At 46.0% G+C, this 22,287-nt stretch overlaps 1 protein-coding gene across 1 annotated transcript in view; it reads right to left on the reverse strand.

The window, feature by feature from the left end:
* The window catches only part of NGDN (neuroguidin), a 47,260-nt gene extending 24,993 nt beyond the window's left edge, over positions 1-22,267 (reverse strand). Inside the window, exons 1-3 of the mRNA XM_085873648.1 lie at positions 22,133-22,267; positions 12,190-12,249; positions 324-395 (exon numbers count right to left, since the gene is read on the reverse strand). Of these exons, the coding sequence (XP_085729774.1) occupies positions 324-395; positions 12,190-12,249; positions 22,133-22,141 (141 nt within the window). The 5' untranslated portion in view covers positions 22,142-22,267. The remainder of the gene's footprint in view (positions 1-323; positions 396-12,189; positions 12,250-22,132) is intronic.
* Between the last annotated feature and the right edge of the window lie 20 nt (positions 22,268-22,287).

Raw genomic sequence — 22,287 nt, forward strand, 5'->3', positions numbered from 1 at the left:
ACTGGAACTTTCAGTAGAGTTATTTTTCATCTGATTCACACAAGGGCCTCGGCCAACGTTCCACAACATGGTCAAGGATGGTTGCAGATGCCTTGTCCTAGTTTATTGTAAGCGTATTTCAAAATGATACAATAACAGCATAAAATTTGCCATCCCACTTTCAGTCTCTACTCAGATTAAGGCTCAGAATGGAGCTTATTCAGAAACTATGTGCAGGACAAAGACATTAGTAGATATCAGTGTACTTCTCCAATAATATTAATTATAAAGATAGAGATAGGGTATGTGGTATACCTTTTTGTACGTAAAGTACAAAGACGTACCTTTGCTGTTGCAATTTCACCAGAATGGACTTTCCTTGTTATGCCCTGCACATGCTCAGTCACCTTCTTCGCCTAAAAGATCAAAAAAAACAAAAAAAAACAAACAAGCAGTCAAAGACTGGTACTTATGAAATCGTCAACTTGACCTCTGACCTTGTCTAATAAAAGCTGTCTCTCGAGAAGGTAGCGACGCAAACCAGAAGTTTCTACGATGATTCTGTACCAAACCTCTCTTAAAACATCCGATTTTTACCAGAATTTCGACAACCGAGTGTTAAGCATACTTAACTGTTACCAAAATTGAAGACAGGATTGAAATTGACTTTAAAACGAGCGCGTAATGCGGTGTGTTACAATCCCCCTCATTAGCATAATCTTCAGTTTAACCTCAGACACGACACCCGACATAAATCTCATAAAACATCCGATTTTTACCAGAATTTCGATAACCGAGTATTAAGCATACTTAGCCATTACCAAAAGTGAAAACAGGATTGAAATTGACTTTAAAACGAGCACGTAATGCCGTGTGTTACAATCCCCCTCATTAGCATAATCTTCAGTTAAGCCTCAGACACGACACCCAACATAAATCTCATAAAACATCCGATTTTTACCAGAATTTCGACAACCGACTATTAAGCATACTTAACCGTTACAAAAAGTGAAAACAGAATTGCGATCCGAGTTAAAACGAACTCGTAACGTCAGCCAAAGCAAAAATATCCATTTCTCCACGCAATTATTTAATATTATTTTATCAAAGTCACAAAACCGTAATATTCGGCCATCCACCGTGTAAAGGTTTATGATCTTTACATAATCCGACGGCTTAGCAAGTCAGGCATGCGACGATAACCTTTATTGGGATAAAAAATGACTTTTAAACACCATCTTTATCGAAAACACCATCAGCGCGCACACGCAAAACCTTTACGTGACTCAACGCCACGTCTGCTCGAGTGCGCTGCACCACGTGACGAGCCGTGACGCCGCGAGTGAAATATTTTTTTTATACAATCTTAAAACGTTTCCAAAACATCCGATTTTTACCAGAATTTCGACAACCAAGTGTTAAGCGTCCTAAGCGATCGCAAAAACCGAAGACAAAATTAAAATCGAAGTTAAAACGAACTCGTAACGTCGACCGAAGCAAAAATACTCCATTTCTCCACATGAATTTACGGAATTATGTTTGACCTCACTGTGACCTTGACCTTTGACCGATTTTGACCAAAATCTAATCAGCGCTAGCCATCACCCTCCTGAATCATGTGGTGTAATTTGACATTGGTAGCTTCTTCCATTCTCGAGTTATCGTGCCTACAAACAAACAAACACACACACAAACAAACACACAAACAGAGGACGGAAGTCATCAATATAAGATTTCGGAAGTAAAAAACGTATATATGTATATATGTGAGGGTGAATCTCATCATTTGGGCTAAGAGGATGGTTTAGAGGTATGCACTCAAAGGTGTCGATTCAGGGTTTGAAACTTGGCCCAGCTATAAACAGTCACCCTGGTGTTTCGCACACAGGGATATACATCAATGTGTGTGCAGCATCGGCCCATCGGATGGACATTAAACTGGGGGCCCCTTCAGCAAACACTTGTCAGTGAATGTTAAAAATCACATGGTGCCCTGCGCGAAAATTAGGGAAGTTATTTTCAGCACCCTGAATGTATTACAAATTCCTTTCACCTTCAGTCGAACGTCAGGCCTGGCCAGCCGGTCTGTAAAAGACTGGCCAAAAACGTTCTACTGCTGACCCCACAAGAAAGTGACAATAATTGAAGAAGAATAAGATGACGACTACCACCACCACTACCACAACTACTACACAGCACAATGCATATACACCCGCAAGAGGTGGGAGTAGTCGTAGTAGCAGTTATTGCATTGGTGGGAAGAGAGGGGATCTTCATTGCTCACTTTATGTAATGACAGATTAAAGGGAAACAAGTGGAACTCTGCAAATTGGTATTGTTAAGTTATTCATTATTTAAGCTGGACATTGTCATTTTCATTTGACTTTGATCAGTGCTCTTATGAGTACCCATCACACCCCTTTCATCATTCATGATACTAACTCATAAATAAATTTCTGTATCCAATAGAAGTTGGCCATTGTAGTTAATTCTGAGCCACCTCTTTTCATTAACACCGCCACCGAAGGTGGATTGAGGTTATGTTTTCACCCGTTTGTTTGTTTGTCGATGAACAGGATATCTCAAAAAGTTATGAACAGATTTGAATGATTGGTGGACAGGTTGGGTGTGTGACAAGGACGAATTGATTTGATTTTGGTGAAGATCCAGATACAGTAAAACACACACACACACACACACACACACACACACACACACACACACACACACACACACACACACACACACACACACACACACACACACACACACACACACACACACACACACACACACACACACACTAATGATTCTTCACCATTGAGTGATTGGGCAAAAATGAAAGACAGCAAAATATTTCAAAAAGTTATGGATGGATTTGGACGAAACTTGGTGGACAGGTTGGGTGTGTGACAACAACTAATCAAGTGGATTCTGATGAATATTCAGATCTACTTTAATATAGCACTTCCGGTGGGAAAGGGATCACCTCGAGTCCAAGACATATACCCCAGTGAGGCATGCTGCATTGTTAAACAATGTATTATGTTTCATTGTCATATAGCACAAGTACATTACGAGGGATGCGATTGTTCCAGCTGATGTTCTTTTTATGCTCTTCTCAACAGTCTTGCGCAGGATTCTCTTAATATATTTTTCAGTCTCTCTGTGAACGATCAATCGTCAGCAACATATATAACAACACTTATTCCACACAAACATCGACTCGATGACACCAATGATGATACCTGCAACCGCTGTCAGGTCGCCCCATGCACAATAAAACAAATTATGGAAGACTCATAAAAGACAAGGGAAGGCAGCACGAGGGAAGACTTTCCTTGGCTCCACAAAGGCAAGAGCACAACATCTCAGATGTGAGGGATCTTTGGGTTGCTTCCGGGAGATCAATTGGCTATCTCCGTGCTGTGGGCCTGTTGGAGCAGAACTAACTATAGCTAATCAGTAACAATACTTATTCCACTGGGATTCTGGATCATCCTGATATCTGCTGCCAAACTCTTTATACTTTCACTCTATGTGTTAGGTTACAAGCTGATTCCTGCTTGGAGTGAAAAATTAAATGATCACTTGCTGCACCTAATTTTCCATTCGACAGATTGATATACTGTACATACATGTTAAGATATTCAGACGTGAGATCATTTAACAATGACTAGTAACCTGGGGCACTTTGCAAACTTTTTGAGTGAGTCATCAGCATTGACAAGATCACATTTTATCTTTAGTTGTTGTTTCAAAACAAATGGAAAACTTCAATCGAGAACATAGACGAGGGAAAATTTCTGAAAAGGCTCATTTAAAACTCATAGGGGGCATTTTTGATTAAAAGTCAGTAATAAAACTTTGAGGGTGCAGATTAAGAAGAAATAAAAATTCAGATACCAAGTTGAAATATTCGTTTTTGACCCACACAATTGGAAAACAAAATGGCCACCAAAACCACATAAATGTATCACTAACCAACAAAACGTGTTCACTTGTAACTCTGAAAGTATTGGAGGTCGCTTTAAAATTAAAAGACGTGAATGTCCAGAAAGGGATATCTACCTAAAAAATATACAAAAGTATATATTGTGATTTTTTTTTTGCAAAAGAGTTTAAAATGTCATTAGTAGGCCGATAATATAAATTTTGAACCAGTGTTTCTTCATAACAAAATAGTTAGGCATTACATGAATGATTTTTTGTATGCTTTCATCATCATCATCAACAACACACACACACACACACACACACACACACACACACACACACACACACACACACACACACACACACACACACACACACACACACACACACACACACACACACACACACACACACCTCTCTCAAAATCTAAAATAAAGCATTTTCAGAAAGTTGCTGCTGTCTACAATTCATACATGATATGTGTGTGTATATATATATATATATATATATATATATATATATATATATATATATATATATATATATATATATATATATATATATATATATATATATGCGGATTGGCGCCCGCCGGCGTGCGAGCGGCCACGTAACTCGAATCGCGGGACGTCGCCCACCGGACAGACAATCCCGTCGTGACCCTCTCGGACTAACGCCGGGAACAAGTCACGGGTGGGCCTTTCGGCCTCACCACGATCGTGCCAATCGCCCCCCCGCGTGGGATAGGGTTGCTCGCCAAATTCGACCTACCTAAGTACCCACACGGAGGGTAGATCGGGCGATCGCACCTCGCCGCAGGTCGACTTCGGACACGGGCCACTTTAAGCGACCCGTTCCGTACTATCGGGATAACCGAGCGGTGTTATCGTCAACGTCGACGGTTCGATTAATTATTGGGCGTTTTTAGCCCACGACCAACCCTTTACGTGAAGTAAGATGGAGATTCAATAAAAGAAAAGACGAAGCGAAACGTGAAAAACAGTTCAACATAAAGCACATTTATTCCGCGGCAAACGGAAAGCACACATATACAATTACACCAAAAGCAAATGTAAAAGTAACACGACAATTCTGCACAAAAAGCAAATGCAACAATGCAGATCTACTACCGACTACCGAGCACACGGCAACACTTATACAGTTTTACTTCACAGACGGCGCCGACAACACATATACTCAAAGCAAAAGAAAAAGGGACCACCCTCAACTATGAGGGGGCAGACGGGCCTGGGGCCGAGACCGCGTCGAGCCTACCCGTCTGGTGATGAGCCGCAAAATGGCGGCGGCGCCCCGACTCCGCGGGCCTCGCTGGCACTGCCTGGAATGGGGTGGGAACGGGGCCCCCTTCTCACACTATCTCAGCGCGGGGGGAAACAGGAGGGGGGGTTGTTGATGCTCGGGGAATGAGGATATCTGGCTGGCTTGGGTCCCGCGACGAGCGACGCCACTGCGACCTCGATCGCGTTACCGGCCTCCCCTCTTCGCAGCTCCCCGACTCCGACACGAGCGCCGACCTCCACAAAGATTCTTGGCTTCTCCAGCCTCTCCGGACCCCGACAGACACTCTCTCGACTGCTTTCGCCGCCGCCACAACTCTCCAACTCTTTCCTCTTCTCAACTCTTCAACTCTTCCCACTCTCCACTCTTCTCAACTCCGTCCAACTGCTTCACTCTTTCTTCTCAACTCTCCTTCCTCGATTCAGAAACTCCCTCAACAACTGCCTCGATTTGCTCCGCGCTCGGCGCTTTATAGTGCGACAGGAGAAACCATATGCAGATTTTTGGATCAGGAATCGCTCGGGGGCGGAGCCATGCTCCCCATTGGACAGAGGAAAAGTGGGCGTGAATGATTCTTGATCCGCGAATCTGCATATAGCGATTATACTCCGACGCACCTGGAGGCGGGGCCAAATCGCCCCACGCTCGCTGATAGGACGGAACAGAAATGGGCGTGAATCGTTCTTGATCCGATTTCTCGGAAAGGCTGGTGTTTTTGCACCCGCTGCTCGGTGCGCGCCCTGTACGAGTCCAGGATCGGTGCCCACAAGCGGCGCGGGGATGGCGGTGATGCGATGGTTGCGAGAGCGAGATGTGACGGCAAGGGTCGTGGCTGTTGTTGTGAAGCGGCGTTGCGGTTGGTGGTTGTTGTGTGATGGCTGTTGAGATGTGGTTGGTGGTGGTAGTAATGGCGGCTGGTCCAAAATAAAGATAGTAAAAGAAAAACGGCTATCTAAAAGGGTCGCAGCCCGAATGAATGACATTTATTCCCTCTAAACAACGGGTTTGGGCTAACTACACATATACTTACAGAGATATCTCACCTACGGGACCTGAATGGTGGTTTGCGAATTTCGTCAACCACAACAATATATATATATATATATATATATATATATATATATATATATATATATATATATATATATATATATACATATACACATACACACACTGAACAAAAATATAAACGCACCAAGCGATTGTTACTATTTTACCTCGAACTCCTTAATACTAAATCTTCACAACAATTTGGTTATAGAATCCATGACAATTGAGCATTAAATTTCAAAGAGTTCCTTGAGAATTCTGGCGACAGTCTTTGCGCTACAACAGCCGACACAACCGAGGTGTCACTGTCAGAGTTCACACAGTCAGTAGCGGGTGTGTCCACCGTTGGCGTCGCTCAGAGCGGTGCATCTCCGGCGCATGGACATCACCAGATTATCGATGGTGGCCTGAGGGATGTTTTCCCATTCCTCCTGGAGAGCCACACGGAGCTGGCGGACGTTCTCTGGGAGGTCCCCGGTGGGGAGGTCGAGTCCCCGGTGTGGTCGGCGGGCTCGGAGGTTGACCTCCCTCAAGCGGTTACGCACCGTCTGGGCTGAAATGCGCCTGTTATGCAGCTCGACAGTCTCATCGGCAGTCCTCGTGGCCGGTCGGAGTCGATCCCGGAGATGTTGCAGCCTCATGTGACGATCCTGACCGGCGGTGGTCACACGTGGTCGCCGGGCATGTGGGCGGTTCACGGTGCTTCCAGTCTCTCTGAGGCGCGTTCTCAGGCGGCTAATGGTGGAGTGGTGGACATTGAAGTGTGCTGCAACGGCCCGTACTGACGTCCCAGCATTCAGCATGCCAATGGCGCGCTCCCTCAAGATTTGTGATATCTGTGGCATGTTGACATTTGGCACCAGTCCACATTTTGGGGAGGCCTTTTATCGGGTAAGCTATAGGGAGTGTTTGTGTCCTGGTCACGCTCACTGACCATCACTCTGTCAAGCCCCATGGTGGTCATGGGAAGGATTACTCAACATGTGAGTCCACACACTCAGAGTGGTCAATTTCAATGGGAACATCTGTCTTGAGCAAAACAAAGGAACCATTGCTCAAACATATCATCGGTTTGACCATTTTCCCATAATGGCAATCTTGACTTAGATATTTAGGTTGGTGCGTTTATATTTTTGTTCAGTATGTATATCTATATATATATATATATATATATATATATATATATATATATATATATATATATATATATATATATATATATATATATATATATATTGTTGCGGATTCGCGCCCGCCGGCGTGCGAACGGCCACGTAACTCGAATCGCGGCACGTCGCCCACCGGACGGACAATCCCGTCGCGACCCTCTCGGACTAACGCCGGGAACTAGTCACGGGTGGACCTTTCGGCCTCACCACGATCATGCCAATCGGCCCCCGTGTGGGATAGGGTTGCTCGCCAAATTCGACCTACCTAAGTACCCACACGGAGGGTAGACCGGGCGATCGCACCTCGCCGCAGGTCGACTTCGGACACGGGCCACTTTAAGCGACCCGTTCCGTACTATCGGGATAACCGAGCGGTGTTATCGTCGGCCTCGACGGTTCGATTAATTATCGGGCGTTTTAGCCCACGACCAACCCTTTACGTGAAGTAAGATGGAGATTCAATAAAGGAAAAGACGAAGCGAAACGGGAAAACAGTTCAACATAAAGCACATTTATTTCGCGATGAACGGAAAGCATACATATACAATTACACCAAAAGCAAATGTAAAAGAAGAAGAAACACAATAATACACAAAAAGCAAATGCAACAATGCAGATCTAACCGACTACCGAGCACACGGCAACACTTATACAGTTTTACTTCACAGACGGCGCCGACAACACATATACCCAAAGCAAAAGAAAAGGACCACCCTCAAGGATGAGGGGGGGGCAGGCGGGCCTGGGGCCGAGACCGCGTCGGGCCTACCCGTCTGATGATGAGCCGCAAAATGGCGCTGGCGCCCCGACTCCGCGGGCCTCGCTGGGACTGCCTGGTATGGGGTGGGAACGGGGCCCCCTTCTCGCACTATCTCAGCGCGGGGGGAGGGGGAAACAGGAGGGGGTTGTTGATGCTCGGGGGAAGGAGGATATCTCCCTGTCTCGGGTCCCGCGACGAGCGTCTCCACCACGACGTTGGTCGCGTTGCTGGCCTCTCCCCTCCGCAGCTCCCCGACTCCGACACGAGCACCCCCTCGACCGTCTTCGCCGCCGCCACCTCTCCACAGCTCCGTCCAACCGCCCGCTCCGACTCCTCTCTTGACTCGTCCCAACTCTTCACTGGCTCCGAACTCTTCACTCTCTCCCCTCCGTACTCTTAACTTGACTGACTACTACTACTTCTTTTCCCAACTCCACCGACTCCGAACTCTTGACTTCTTTTCCCAACTCCACCGACTGCCAACTCTTAACTGCCTTGACTGACGAACGCAGCCCCTTATATGCCCCGTGGCCTCGCTCCTTCACCTTCGACCCTTTACCTCCGACCCTTCACCTCTAACTGGCTCCCCATTGGACCGAGGAAAAGTGGGCGTGAATGCTTTTTGATCCATGAATTTGCATATAGCGATATTACTCCAACGCACCTGGGGGCGGGGCCAAATCGCCCCACGCTCGCCGATAGGACAGAACAGAAGTGGGCGTGAGTCGTTTTTGATCCGTTTTCTTCGGAAAGGCCGGCGCCTTTGCACCCGCTGCTCGGTGCTCGCCCTGCACGAGTCCAGTATCGGTGCCCACAAGTGGCGTGGGAATGACGGTGATGCGATGGTTGCGAGGGCGAGTTGTGACGGTAAAGGTCGTGGCTGTTGTTGTGAAGCGGCGTGGCGGTTGGTGGTTGTTGTGTGATGGCTGTTGAGACGTGGTTGGTGGTGGTAGTAATGGCGGCTGGTCCAAAATAAAGATAGTAAAAGAAAAACGGCTATCTGGAGGGGTCGCAGCCCGAATTAATGACATTTATTCCCTCTAAACAATGGGTTTGGGCCTAACTACACATATACTTACAGAGATATCTCACCTAAGGGACCTGAATGGTGGTTTGCGAATTTCGTCAACCACAACAATATATATATATATATATATATATATATATATATATATATATATATATATATATATATATATATATATATATATATATATATATATATACAGTAGACTAGGTGTAAGTCGGCAGCGTGTCACTCGTCACTTCGCCTAAGTCGGCAGCGTGAAAAAGTCCCGAATTTATCTCATGTTAAATCCCTTTGAATGAAGGGGAATCCCTCTGTAAGTCGTCATCTCTAAGTCGTCAGATGTTGTCCATTCCCACGTAATGGAAACTCAAGTAAATTACCACTCCTAACTCGTCACATGGAACTGCTGCCTCGTGAGAAGCCCGATTTCATGGAATCGTGATGCTCGCTCATTGGTGTACACCGCCAGTGATAGGCTATTTATAACTGCGTACACACGTTGATCGCACTGCAGGCAGGACAATGGCGACTAAGCGTAAGCTTAGAACTAAAACCTACCAAGAAAAATACGACATTATCCAGTTTTGCGAGGCAAATCCACTGATGAAGAAAACAGACATATCTGAGAAGTTGGACATCAAACGGCAGACATTGAACGATATCTTGAAGAATAAGGGCAAGATAATTTGGACAAATGGAGAAGATCGTGAGGCCGGTGGGAAGTGTGAAATGCGTGAAATGTGTGTCCTTTGAAGATGTCGATGACGCGCTCATCATCTGGTTTCAGCAAATGTCGGCTCAGCCAAATACTGTATTCGGTTTCGGCCGATTCTGTCTTTCGGTGGAGGATTGCCCAGCCAACATCATGGAATACAATGACCGGTTTGAATCCTTTCTCATGCACCAGATGCCCAAGAGTTTGAGGCAGTCAAACATAATGGATTACTTCGCGAAGAAGTAAAGGATCGATCGAGCTTAGTGTTGAAGTCCGATCATGGTTTTATCTTGGCTTGTTTTGTACATTACCGCACTCACTTACACATAGGCATTGAGTGGTAATCATCACCACGATGACTGCGTGTCATGTAATTTGTCACCATACCATCACCGATGGTATACGAGTTGTCTTACAGAGTTGTTCATTATCTTTACTTTTGATAAACTGATTCATGAATTCCATCTTTGCTTGATCACGTTCCAACTCACCAACTCACCCTCACCTATGCCCCGAGGATTGTGTTTTCCTTTTGGTACAATAGCCGGCTCTCACACATATGTGTCCAGGCCACGCGCGACTTCATCCTTCACCCCACAGTCATCATGAATGTTCGCATACGCGCAAGTCATCACATTTCTAAGTCGTCACTTTTTTCTCGGTCCTGATGGTGACGACTTACGCCTAGTCTACTATATATATATATATATATATATATATATATATATATATATATATATATATATATATATATATATATATATATATATATATATATATATATATATACACTAGCGATACCCGTGCACATGCACGGGATAGCAGTACAACATAGCTGGTAGCAGACGACAGACCGTACACGGGGAATGACAAAAATACGCATTGTGCAAAATGCAAGTGGTTCTATGGAACGCCAAGACTTCCCAAACATTGTTGGCATGTCCGCTAAGTGCCACAGCAATTTCATAGGGATCGTGTGACGGCGAGCCGAGTTTTAGTGTGCAAGCTTGGTAATATATATATATATATATATATATATATATATATATATATATATATATATATATATATATATATATATATATATATATATATATATGGACATGTATATACAAATGAAAACTGAGCGTTTTGGGTTAAATGTATTTTCAGATGCAAGAGTACATGAAAACTATTCAAACACAGTCTACATTACATGGGCGTAAGAAAGTTCGATGTAACCTTTACATGCCATAAAGGCAACAAGGCAATAATGCAAGGGATCAGGTGTAACTAATACATGTACAGTTAGTCAACAATTGGTTAAACTTGCGTGCAATAGTGTTGAAACAACCATCCTGGTCACCAGGCGGTCTACTTCCACGTGCAGCAGTGCATGAAAGCTTTCCATTCTGACATTTGCAGCATATGGTTTCGCATGTTGTCTGTCAAGAGCAGGTTACAAGTTCAAGACAGGCTTCTGGAATTGGAGTAATGGTCATCAGAACAGGTTGTAATCCTGCGGTTCCTCTTTTCCACCACATCTTAGTAACATCCAGAAGATGTGGAACTGGACAATGAGCTTTATTCCATTTCATGCATTGGTGATGCACACACTGCATGTGGAAGGTAAGGACATTGCTTGTAGGAGGCAGCATTTCTGGTTTTCAAGATTTTTCAAACATTATCCTATGCACAGTGTCAACCAGCTGTGCATTGTCGACCCCATACATTTTGCAAACAAATGCTTCTGTTGACTTGAGCTTAGTCGGGGTCATGACTCAAAGTACCGACATTAGGAAGAAGGTGGTGATGAAGCAGAAATATTTTCCAGGCTGATCGCTTGGTGTGACTGCACATGTCGGATGTGGTATCACACCCTGTAAGGGCATGTAAAGGCAGCAGTGCTTCAGCAGAAGTTGGTGGCAGCTTATGATACAATGGACCAATGGAAACGTACTTTATCTTCTTGGCATTTCCAATCATCATCCAAAGTGTCACAATTCACACGAATGAAATGTGACACTCGTAGCAAAAGGATATCTGTGTCTCTTGCAGACACAACAACAATATCAAAGAGAATACCAATAGCATGAAGAACAAGGCGTGTATCTGCTTTCTCATGGGTCGCTCTAAGTGGGATAATATTTGTGGCATCACGAGATGACTTGACTTCCTGTTCATCTGCAAAGCCACCTGCAACAACTTATTTATCATGTGGTACATTTGATAATAGTTCTTCAGAGAGAAATCGAGCAAGGTATATAGTTACCTCTTCAGAGATGGTGTTGTAAAGCTTCAGAGTCTTGGCCACATCTTCCTCAACAAATTCCTGAATGATAAACACATTTGGGGAAAACAGGTAAGGTAAGCCATGTGCATAAATAAACAGTAAAGGCATATTAATTAAATCGGTAAAATTCTCTCTTTATCTTTATAATGGAAGGACAACATCGGTGTGTGTTCTCAGTCATCGTTTTGGAAAGTTCAGTGCACCTAAAACTGTCTCACATTATTGAGCGACGAGTCAATTAAATTTGACAACTTGTGAACCCTACAACAAACTGAACAATAAAAAGAGCAATCAGAGATTGCAGACCCTCACTGGGACTTGTTTTGTGTGGTGTTTGTGGACTGGTGTATTACGTAATTAATGAGACACAATTAGAACTGACACTTTATAACTGCTGACAGTGATGACCGGGTACCAAGATGTCCCACTTTCATTGGACACCTGACCAATGACGTTTATTATTATTCAATTGAATTTATAATGGGATAAAAAATAAATTCAATTCAAATCAAATGTAAGACCAAATAGGTACAGTCCTGCACTTGAGTCATCAGAAGGAACCCAAACAAGCAAAAAGCAAAGATGAAATTAGGAGGAACTTGGATAGGATTTACATTTCAGCTGCTACTCCTCTACCTTCAAACCCATCCAGGCACAGCTCAGTGAGCCTTATTCAAAAAAAACAAAAAGAAACAAGTGAAATCCTTCAATACAGCACGTGTGGTGAAGAAAATGAGTACACTAATGTTAAAATATGCAATTTATGCTTTTCAGTTGAAAAATAATTAAAAAGCATACTTAATATTTGAAATGTAAAAATCTTGTTATTGACTAATATTAAAGAGAATGATGGCATAAGAAGAACTTAGCTTTAAGCGTTCGGCGCGAAATGCCATGGTGGGTGGAAATGACGTCTTTTGTTCGTTCGTACATGAGAGGGGAGCGTTTCTTGGTTTTTTTTTTCCGTCAAGCAATAAATTCAATGGTTTTCACATATATAACACATTAGTTTCACAAATTTCCATTGAAAAAAGGGCAGTATTGTGTGAATCTAATGTGTAGTTCATGCGGAAACCGGCAAATTATTATTATTATCATAATAATAATGCGGAAACCGAAACACTGAACACTCATTGTGCAATATAAAGGTTATATTTATCGTTTGACTAAATGCTGGGGTTTTTTTATTTAACTTCCTCTGTTTTTAGCTCAAATATGATTCCGTATTATAGATTGGCTTTGTATGATAGGCAATGATGGTTTGTTGTGTTTCATTGACGTTTCGGTAGGTTATATTTCTGTTGGTTTAGCGTCGGTTCGGTTAAAGCAACTAAGCAATTTTATTGTGGGTCTTTACACCTACAAGTTCACATGTTGAAAATGGTGGTCAAAAGTATTGGGGACATCATCTGGGTTAAAGATGCGCATTAAATGTGTACCAAACACACCTGTGGAACTTAAGTCTCGACTTCCATACTTCGGGCCGTTGTGATTAACACAACCAGATGGTCTTGGATGAAGAAAAATAATTTCTACTTTTCCTGAAGGATATCTGCCACTGCTATGCGGTGAAAGGCCATGCTTATCAGTCCTGGAATATTTTTCTCAAACCACAAATATAAATGTCAGTTTAAGTACGAAGATGGAAATGTCACAAACCAAACCAGTTGTTGCCTGAGACTCTCCAGCACCATGGTTTATGAGGATGGCTCAGAGTTGGAGGGAATTATAGCCATCAATGGCCTCCGATTAAAAAAAAAACGTATACTCAATGGTAATCTGAGTCATAAATGTTCCAAGAGATTCAAAATCATATCAGGCTGTCAGGGAACCTGATGGACTTCAGAAAATATTATTTACCAGCAAATGCAAACTGATGGGAATGTTATTGGGGAGGGGGGGGGAGTAAAATGAGGGGAGAGGGAGAGAGATCGAGGCGGGGTGGGGAAGTGAGGAAGGAGGGGAGTGAGGAGGGGTGGGGGGGAGGAGCGAGCAAAGAAGGGTGGGGGAGTGAGGAAGGAGCGGTTCAGCAAGGGAAGGCAGCACGAGGGGAGGGCAAGGGAAGGCAGCGCGAGGGGAGGGCAAGGGAAGGCAGCGCGAGGGGAGGGCAAGATGAGGGGAGGGCAAGGGAAAGCAGCACGAGGGGAGGGCAAGGGAAGGCAGCACGAGGGGAGGGTCCATCCGGACATGACCACCATCTGGAAATAACCACCGTTCGGATATGTGTGGGGATAATCGCCATCCGGGCATAACCACCACCAAGATACATTCGGAGAGAGGGAGGGAGAGAGAGAGGTGTGGGAGGATGCTGCACTGGATTCGGAGGGGTGGAGCGAGGATGGGACAAAGGGAGAAAGGGGTGGGGTAGTGGAAGTTGTGGGAGTTAGCAGAGAATATGTTATACTTTAGGAACACCACACACACACAAACACAAACACAAAAGTCATATGACAAGTGGAAAAAAATTTGGTTCTGTAATTGAGAAAACACAAAAATTAGGCAAACAGCTTGAAATAGGGTGTTATCAAATGTATTTTGCTTTGAGACTCACAAAGAGAAAGCACACAGTCATAAAAAAACAATTGCCTTAGAAAGTCACGAGGACAAAGGAAAACATGATCGCTCGTACGCTGCTGAGGTTAAAAGTTAAAACCTCCAAGATAAAGGATGAAACTTTGACACCATGGCACCCGTAACCAAGCATGCAGGCATACACACACCCACCCACCTGCGGAGAGTCCCTAAATTACAGATCCAAACATATACCTCTACCTTGTAGCAACTACAGACTGTATGTCCCGATCGGGAGATGAACTGGACCGCCGTCCACTGTGAGGCGCTCAGCAGACAGCTTAAGCACTCAAGCAAATTGCTCCAATTAAATGGTTGGCAAGCGATAGCAATGTGCAAATAAATGTACAAACTATGTCCAAATGAACACTTTTTTAAGCACTCGGAACTGCTGCCAAGTTCAATTTTGGAACTTAAATTTTGTAATTAGGCTCAGTTTAAGAGATTCTCGACGTTATGGCATGTGCGGAAATGAAATGAAGCCACGAACGCTGGCATCTCCGAGTGTTTCCAAGTATTGCTATGTACGCAGAGATTCGTAGCTATGATGAACAGGCATTCGACATGAGTGAAGAAAATGAAAACAAACAAACAAAAAACGATCATTAAGAAATCGTTGCGGCCTGTTCCGAGTCAACTCAAAGTTGAGCAGGCCACAAAACATGGCGACTTCAGATCCCAGCGAGGTTACCCAGGAAACGCTTCAAGACCCCAGACAATGAGGTGGCAGAGGATCGCCTGATGAAGGCTGTAATTAAATAAGGCCGTTAATTATCTCCAAAAGTGGTGTTTTAATTAACCCAAACACTCAAATTTCACTCTTGCATTTCCTTGGAGTTTTCTTAGTATGCATGCAAAGTTTCACGCTGGTCGGTTTTATGGTTTTGGAGTTATGGAGGAGACACACACATAAGTAGAGATAGATTTTTTTTTCGAGGGGAGAATGTGAAACTTCTTTGTTCATTTGTATGCAGCACAAGGCTGCAGGGGAACATCATCGGCCGAGGGCACGGCTGTGCCACTGACAAAATACCCGATGCTGGTTATGGCAGGCATATGTAATTTGTTCAGGGTGCCGGCGATAGCTTGCCGACTCTGCGCGAAGGACACCAGAGATATTTAACGTCCACCAACGAATGCAGGCAGCCGGTACACCTGTCTAACTTCCATCCAAGGAATGGCACACACCGATGAATCACCATACCTGTGAAACACCGGGAAGACAGCTTATATCTGGGTTGGGATTCAAACCCATAGTGTAGTAGATAGTAGAAAAATCGTGCAAATTATGATACAAGCATCAAATTTGGCATTTCTGTTCTGCAGGGCTTTCTGATCAAATCTGCCTGATTGGCCATTTGAAAATCCAAATTTTGAAAAATTTGAAGAAAAAAAAAAAAGTTCAAAAAAATCTGAAGTCACAGCTGGCTGAAATTATTAAAGCGCAAGTGAACATCCCAGACAGAGAACCAAGGGGAGATGCAGTCATCATTGATGGCTCAGCACTTATCAATGCCCAACCTCCAGGCACTTCAAAGATATTTGATGACTATGCTAAGGAAGACATCATCCCAAAGGTGGAATCCTATGGTGCCAGGTACGCGAGGGTGGACGTAGTGTTTGATGTGTACAAGAAGTCAAGTCTGAAGTCCGAGGCAAGGTCGAAAAGGGGGCAAGGAATCAGAAGAAGAGTGACAGGAACCAGTAAGACCCCAAGTAACTGGAGAAGCTTTCTTCGAGATGACAGCAACAAGACTGAGTTGTTTCACTTCCTTGGGGAAAAGATGTGTGAAGCACAGACGACAAGCACAGTCATTGTCACAAAAGGAGAAGATGCCATTAGCAACACAAGGAAGTCACTGGATGCTGTGTCTCCATGTTGTCGTGAAGAAGCTGACACTCGAATATTTGTACACGCCAGGGATGCAACGACGGATGGTAACAAATCCATTATCATTGAGGCTAATGACACGGACGTACTAGTCATAGCAATATCTGTACTGCCATCCTTACAGGAACTTGGTCTTGAGAACATGTGGATTGCCTTTGGCCAAGGAGCCAAGGGACGATGGATTCCAGTCCATGAGGTAGTTTCTGCAATAGGGCCTGAGAAAGCTGGAAGGATCCCATACTTCCATGCGTTCACTGGATGTGACGTCGTGTCTGCCTTCCGCGGTAAAGGGAAGAAAACTGCATGGCAGACTTGGAGCGTCTTTGATGATGTTTCTGAAACATTCACCAATCTCAGCCAGCATCCAACTTTGATTTGTGATCTTGACTTTTTTGAAGTTTTTTTTTTTCTTCAAATTTTTCAAAATTTGGATTTTCAAACGGCCAATCAGGCAGATTTGATTAGAATCCCCTGGAGAACAAATGTTCCAAATTTGATGCTTGTATCATCATTTGCACGATTCCTCTCAAAAATTGCTGTTGTCTGCCCCACTACCTGGCGACACAGCTTCGAGGCGAGTGTGTGTACCTCTTGGCTATCCTATCAGCCATGTGTAACTCATCGTTTACCTTGAACCACATCATCTCACCAAGAAGTCCATGCGGTTGATGAGGAAGACAAATTAAGCTCATTTAACCCCCAGACACTGATTAACGTGATCAAAAGTATACGAAAGAGAAGCCCAACAGGAGCGTCAGAGATAACAATATCTGTGAGCAGTGTCGGTTGGGTTCGATTTGCGACCAATCTATAAACTGTCCGATTGGTGGTTCGCACAAAACGCATCGTCCCTTGAAGGGCCGTTAAGCCGGACGTGCCGTCTACTAGCATTAGTAATTATGTGGACGTTATAGACCTCATGGTGTCCTTTGTGATGACTCGGCGAGTTATCTCCGGCACCCTGAACAAACAGCAAATTCCTGCCCTGCATACCGCGACGAAAGCAAAGGTAAACCACCTACGGTCCTTGCCGTGGAATTGCTCTCTTCGCACTGAACCTGCCTTGAGGGAGACAAGCACCAAGCATCGACGAAGGACGTGGTGACCATTTAAACCATTCGTTTGATGCCACGACAGCAAAGTGAACCGTCACAGGACGGTGGAAAGGCACAGGTTCGAAATCATTCAACGTGAATTGATGGTTCTAAACTACTGGAGTGTACATGAGCACACATTGGGAGATTGTAATACTCAAACGGAACACGTGAGTGTGTGTGTGTGTGTGTGTGTGTGTGTGTGTGTGTGTGTGTGTTAGTGTGTGTGTTAGTGTGTGTGTTAGTGTGTGTGTTAGTGTGTGTGTTAGTGTGTGTGTGTGTTAGTGTGTGTGTGTGGTAGTGTGTGTGTGTGGTAGTGTCTGTGTGGTAGTGTGTGTGTGTGGTAGTGTGTGTGTGGTAGTGTGTGTGTGGTAGTGTGTGTGCGTGGTAGTGTGCGTGGTAGTGTGTGTGTGTGTGTGTGTGTGCGTGGTAGTGTGTGTGTGTGTGTGTGTGTGTGTGTTAGTGTGTGTGTGTGTGTGTGTGTGTGTGTGTGTGTGTGTGTGTGTGTGTGTGTGTGTGTGTGTTAGTGTGTGTGTGTGGTGGTGTGTGTGTGTGTGGTAGTGTGTGTGTGTGGTAGTGTGTGTGTGTGGTAGTGTGTGTGTGGTAGTGTGTGTGTGTGGTAGTGTGTGTGTGTGGTAGTGTGTGTGTGGTAGTGTGTGTGCGTGGTAGTGTGCGTGGGTGTGTGTGTGTGTGTGTGTGTGTGTGTTAGTGTGTGTGTTAGTGTGTGTGTGTGTGTGTGTGTGTGTGTGTGTGTGTGTGTGTGTGTGTGTGTGTTAGTGTGTGTGTGTGTGTGTGTGTGTGTGTGTGTGTGTGTGTGTGTGTGTGTGTGTGTGTGTGTGTGTTAGTGTGTGTGTGTGTGTGTGTGTGTGTGTGTGTGTGTGTGTGTGTGTGTGTGTGTGTGTGTGTGTGTGTGTGTGTGTGTGTGTGTGTGTGTGTGTGTGTGTGTGTGTGTGTGTGTGTGTGTGTGTGGTAGTGTGTGTGTGGTAGTGTGCGTGGTAGTGTGTGTGCGTGGTAGTGTGTGTGCGTGGTAGTGTGTGTGCGTGGTAGTGTGTGTGCGTGGTAGTGTGTGTGCGTGGTAGTGTGTGCGTGGTAGTGTGTGCGTGGTAGTGTGTGTGCGTGGTAGTGTGCGTGCGTGGTAGTGTGCGTGCGTGGTAGTGTGCGTGCGTGGTAGTGTGCGTGCGTGGTAGTGTGCGTGCGTGGTAGTGTGCGTGCGTGGTAGTGTGCGTGCGTGGTAGTGTGCGTGCGTGGTAGTGTGCGTGCGTGGTAGTGTGCGTGCGTGGTAGTGTGCGTGCGTGGTAGTGTGTGTGCGTGGTAGTGTGTGTGCGTGGTAGTGTGTGCGTGGTAGTGTGTGTGCGTGGTAGTGTGTGTGCGTGGTAGTGTGTGTGCGTGGTAGTGTGTGTGCGTGGTAGTGTGTGTGCGTGGTAGTGTGTGTGCGTGGTAGTGTGTGCGTGGTAGTGTGTGTGCGTGGTAGTGTGTGTGCGTGGTAGTGTGTGTGCGTGGTAGTGTGTGTGCGTGGTAGTGTGTGTGCGTGGTAGTGTGTGTGCGTGGTAGTGTGCGTGGTAGTGTGCGTGCGTGGTAGTGTGCGTGGTAGTGTGTGTGCGTGGTAGTGTGTGTGCGTGGTAGTGTGCGTGGTAGTGTGCGTGGTAGTGTGTGTGCGTGGTAGCGTGCGTGGTAGTGTGCGTGGTAGTGTGCGTGGTAGTGTGTGTGCGTGGTAGTGTGCGTGGTAGTGTGTGTGCGTGGTAGTGTGCGTGGTAGTGTGTGTGCGTGGTAGTGTGTGTGCGTGGTAGTGTGCGTGCGTGGTAGTGTGCGTGCGTGGTAGTGTGCGTGGTAGTGTGCGTGGTAGTGTGCGTGGTAGTGTGCGTGGTAGTGTGCGTGGTAGTGTGTGTGCGTGGTAGCGTGCGTGGTAGTGTGCGTGGTAGTGTGTGTGCGTGGTAGTGTGCGTGCGTGGTAGTGTGCGTGGTAGTGTGTGTGCGTGGTAGTGTGTGTGCGTGGTAGTGTGTGTGCGTGGTAGTGTGTGTGCGTGGTAGTGTGTGTGCGTGGTAGTGTGTGTGCGTGGTAGTGTGCGTGGTAGTGTGTGTGCGTGGTAGTGTGCGTGCGTGGTAGTGTGTGTGCGTGGTAGTGTGTGTGCGTGGTAGTGTGCGTGGTAGTGTGTGTGTGTGTGTGTGTGTGTGTGTGTGTGTGTGTGTGTGTGTGTGTGTGTGTGTGTGTGTGTGTGGTAGTGTGTGTGTGGTAGTGTGTGTGTGTGTGTGTGTTAGTGTGTGTGTGTGGTAGTGTGTGTGTGTGGTAGTGTGTGTGTGTGGTAGTGTGTGTGTGTGGTAGTGTGTGTGCGTGGTAGTGTGTGTGCGTGGTAGTGTGTGTGCGTGGTAGTGTGTGTGCGTGGTAGTGTGTGTGCGTGGTAGTGTGCGTGCGTGGTAGTGTGCGTGCGTGGTAGTGTGCGTGCGTGGTAGTGTGCGTGCGTGGTAGTGTGTGTGTGCGTGGTAGTGTGTGTGCGTGGTAGTGTGTGTGCGTGGTAGTGTGTGTGCGTGGTAGTGTGCGTGGTAGTGTGTGTGCGTGGTAGTGTGTGTGCGTGGTAGTGTGTGTGCGTGGTAGTGTGTGTGCGTGGTAGTGTGTGTGCGTGGTAGTGTGTGTGCGTGGTAGTGTGTGTGCGTGGTAGTGTGTGTGCGTGGTAGTGTGTGTGCGTGGTAGTGTGCGTGGTAGTGTGCGTGCGTGGTAGTGTGCGTGGTAGTGTGTGTGCGTGGTAGTGTGTGTGCGTGGTAGTGTGTGTGCGTGGTAGTGTGTGTGCGTGGTCGTGTGCGTGGTAAGGTGCGTGGTAGTGTGTGTGCGTGGTGGCGTGCGTGGTAGTGTGCGTGGTAGTGTGCGTGGTAGTGTGTGTGCGTGGTAGTGTGCGTGGTAGTGTGTGTGCGTGGTAGTGTGCGTGGTAGTGTGTGTGCGTGGTAGTGTGCGTGGTAGTGTGTGTGCGTGGTAGTGTGCGTGCGTGGTAGTGTGCGTGGTAGTGTGCGTGGTAGTGTGCGTGGTAGTGTGCGTGGTAGTGTGCGTGGTAGTGTGTGTGCGTGGTAGCGTGCGTGGTAGTGTGCGTGGTAGTGTGTGTGCGTGGTAGTGTGCGTGCGTGGTAGTGTGCGTGGTAGTGTGTGTGCGTGGTAGTGTGTGTGCGTGGTAGTGTGTGTGCGTGGTAGTGTGTGTGCGTGGTAGTGTGTGTGCGTGGTAGTGTGTGTGCGTGGTAGTGTGCGTGCGTGGTAGTGTGTGTGCGTGGTAGTGTGTGTGCGTGGTAGTGTGCGTGGTAGTGTGTGTGTGTGTGTGTGTGTGTTAGTGTGTGTGTGTGTGTGTGTGTGTGTGTGTGTGTGTGTGTGTGTGTGTGTGTGTGGTAGTGTGTGTGTGTGTGTGTGTTAGTGTGTGTGTGTGGTAGTGTGTGTGTGTGGTAGTGTGTGTGTGTGGTAGTGTGTGCGTGGTAGTGTGTGTGCGTGGTAGTGTGTGTGCGTGGTAGTGTGTGTGCGTGGTAGTGTGCGTGCGTGGTAGTGTGCGTGCGTGGTAGTGTGCGTGCGTGGTAGTGTGCGTGCGTGGTAGTGTGCGTGCGTGGTAGTGTGCGTGCGTGGTAGTGTGCGTGCGTGGTAGTGTGCGTGGTAGTGTGTGTGCGTGGTAGTGTGTGTGCGTGGTAGTGTGTGTGTGCGTGGTAGTGTGTGTGCGTGGTAGTGTGTGTGCGTGGTAGTGTGTGTGCGTGGTAGTGTGTGTGCGTGGTAGTGTGTGTGCGTGGTAGTGTGTGTGCGTGGTAGTGTGTGTGCGTGGTAGTGTGTGTGCGTGGTAGTGTGTGTGCGTGGTAGTGTGCATGGTAGTGTGCGTGCGTGGTAGTGTGCGTGGTAGTGTGTGTGCGTGGTAGTGTGCGTGGTAGTGTGCGTGGTAGTGTGTGTGCGTGGTAGCGTGCGTGGTAGTGTGTGTGCGTGGTAGTGTGTGTGCGTGGTAGTGTGTGTGCGTGGTAGTGTGTGTGCGTGGTAGTGTGCGTGCGTGGTAGTGTGCGTGGTAGTGTGTGTGCGTGGTAGTGTGTGTGCGTGGTAGTGTGCGTGCGTGGTAGTGTGCGTGGTAGTGTGTGTGCGTGGTAGTGTGTGTGCGTGGTAGTGTGCGTGCGTGGTAGTGTGCGTGGTAGTGTGTGTGACGACGATACAAACGGAACACAGTACCAAGTGGAATTAGTATTTTTCCTGAGTACATTTGTGAAATAAAATAATCATACATCATCACGCCTGAGGTAAAGAATCACTGAAATCATGTAAAAAAACAACAAAAAAAAACAAAAACAAACGTTCAATCACTAACACACAATCCTATATACACAACTGTATAAAATAAAATATAATAACCAAATCACAAGACCGACCTGCGCCATACTTGCGAACACATCACTTCCGGATCACGAATCATGTACATTTTTACATAATTAGGCAAACGTATGCTCGTTATAGTTAAACTTATACTCGTTATAGGTTTAAAATAAAGTATGGACCATGTTAAGGTAAAAACATTGGTTATTCA

This window comes from Eptatretus burgeri, chromosome 3 (assembly GCF_056783735.1).
Source record: "Eptatretus burgeri isolate ZD-2024b chromosome 3, Ebu_testis_v1, whole genome shotgun sequence".
NCBI lineage: Eukaryota > Metazoa > Chordata > Myxini > Myxiniformes > Myxinidae > Eptatretus > Eptatretus burgeri.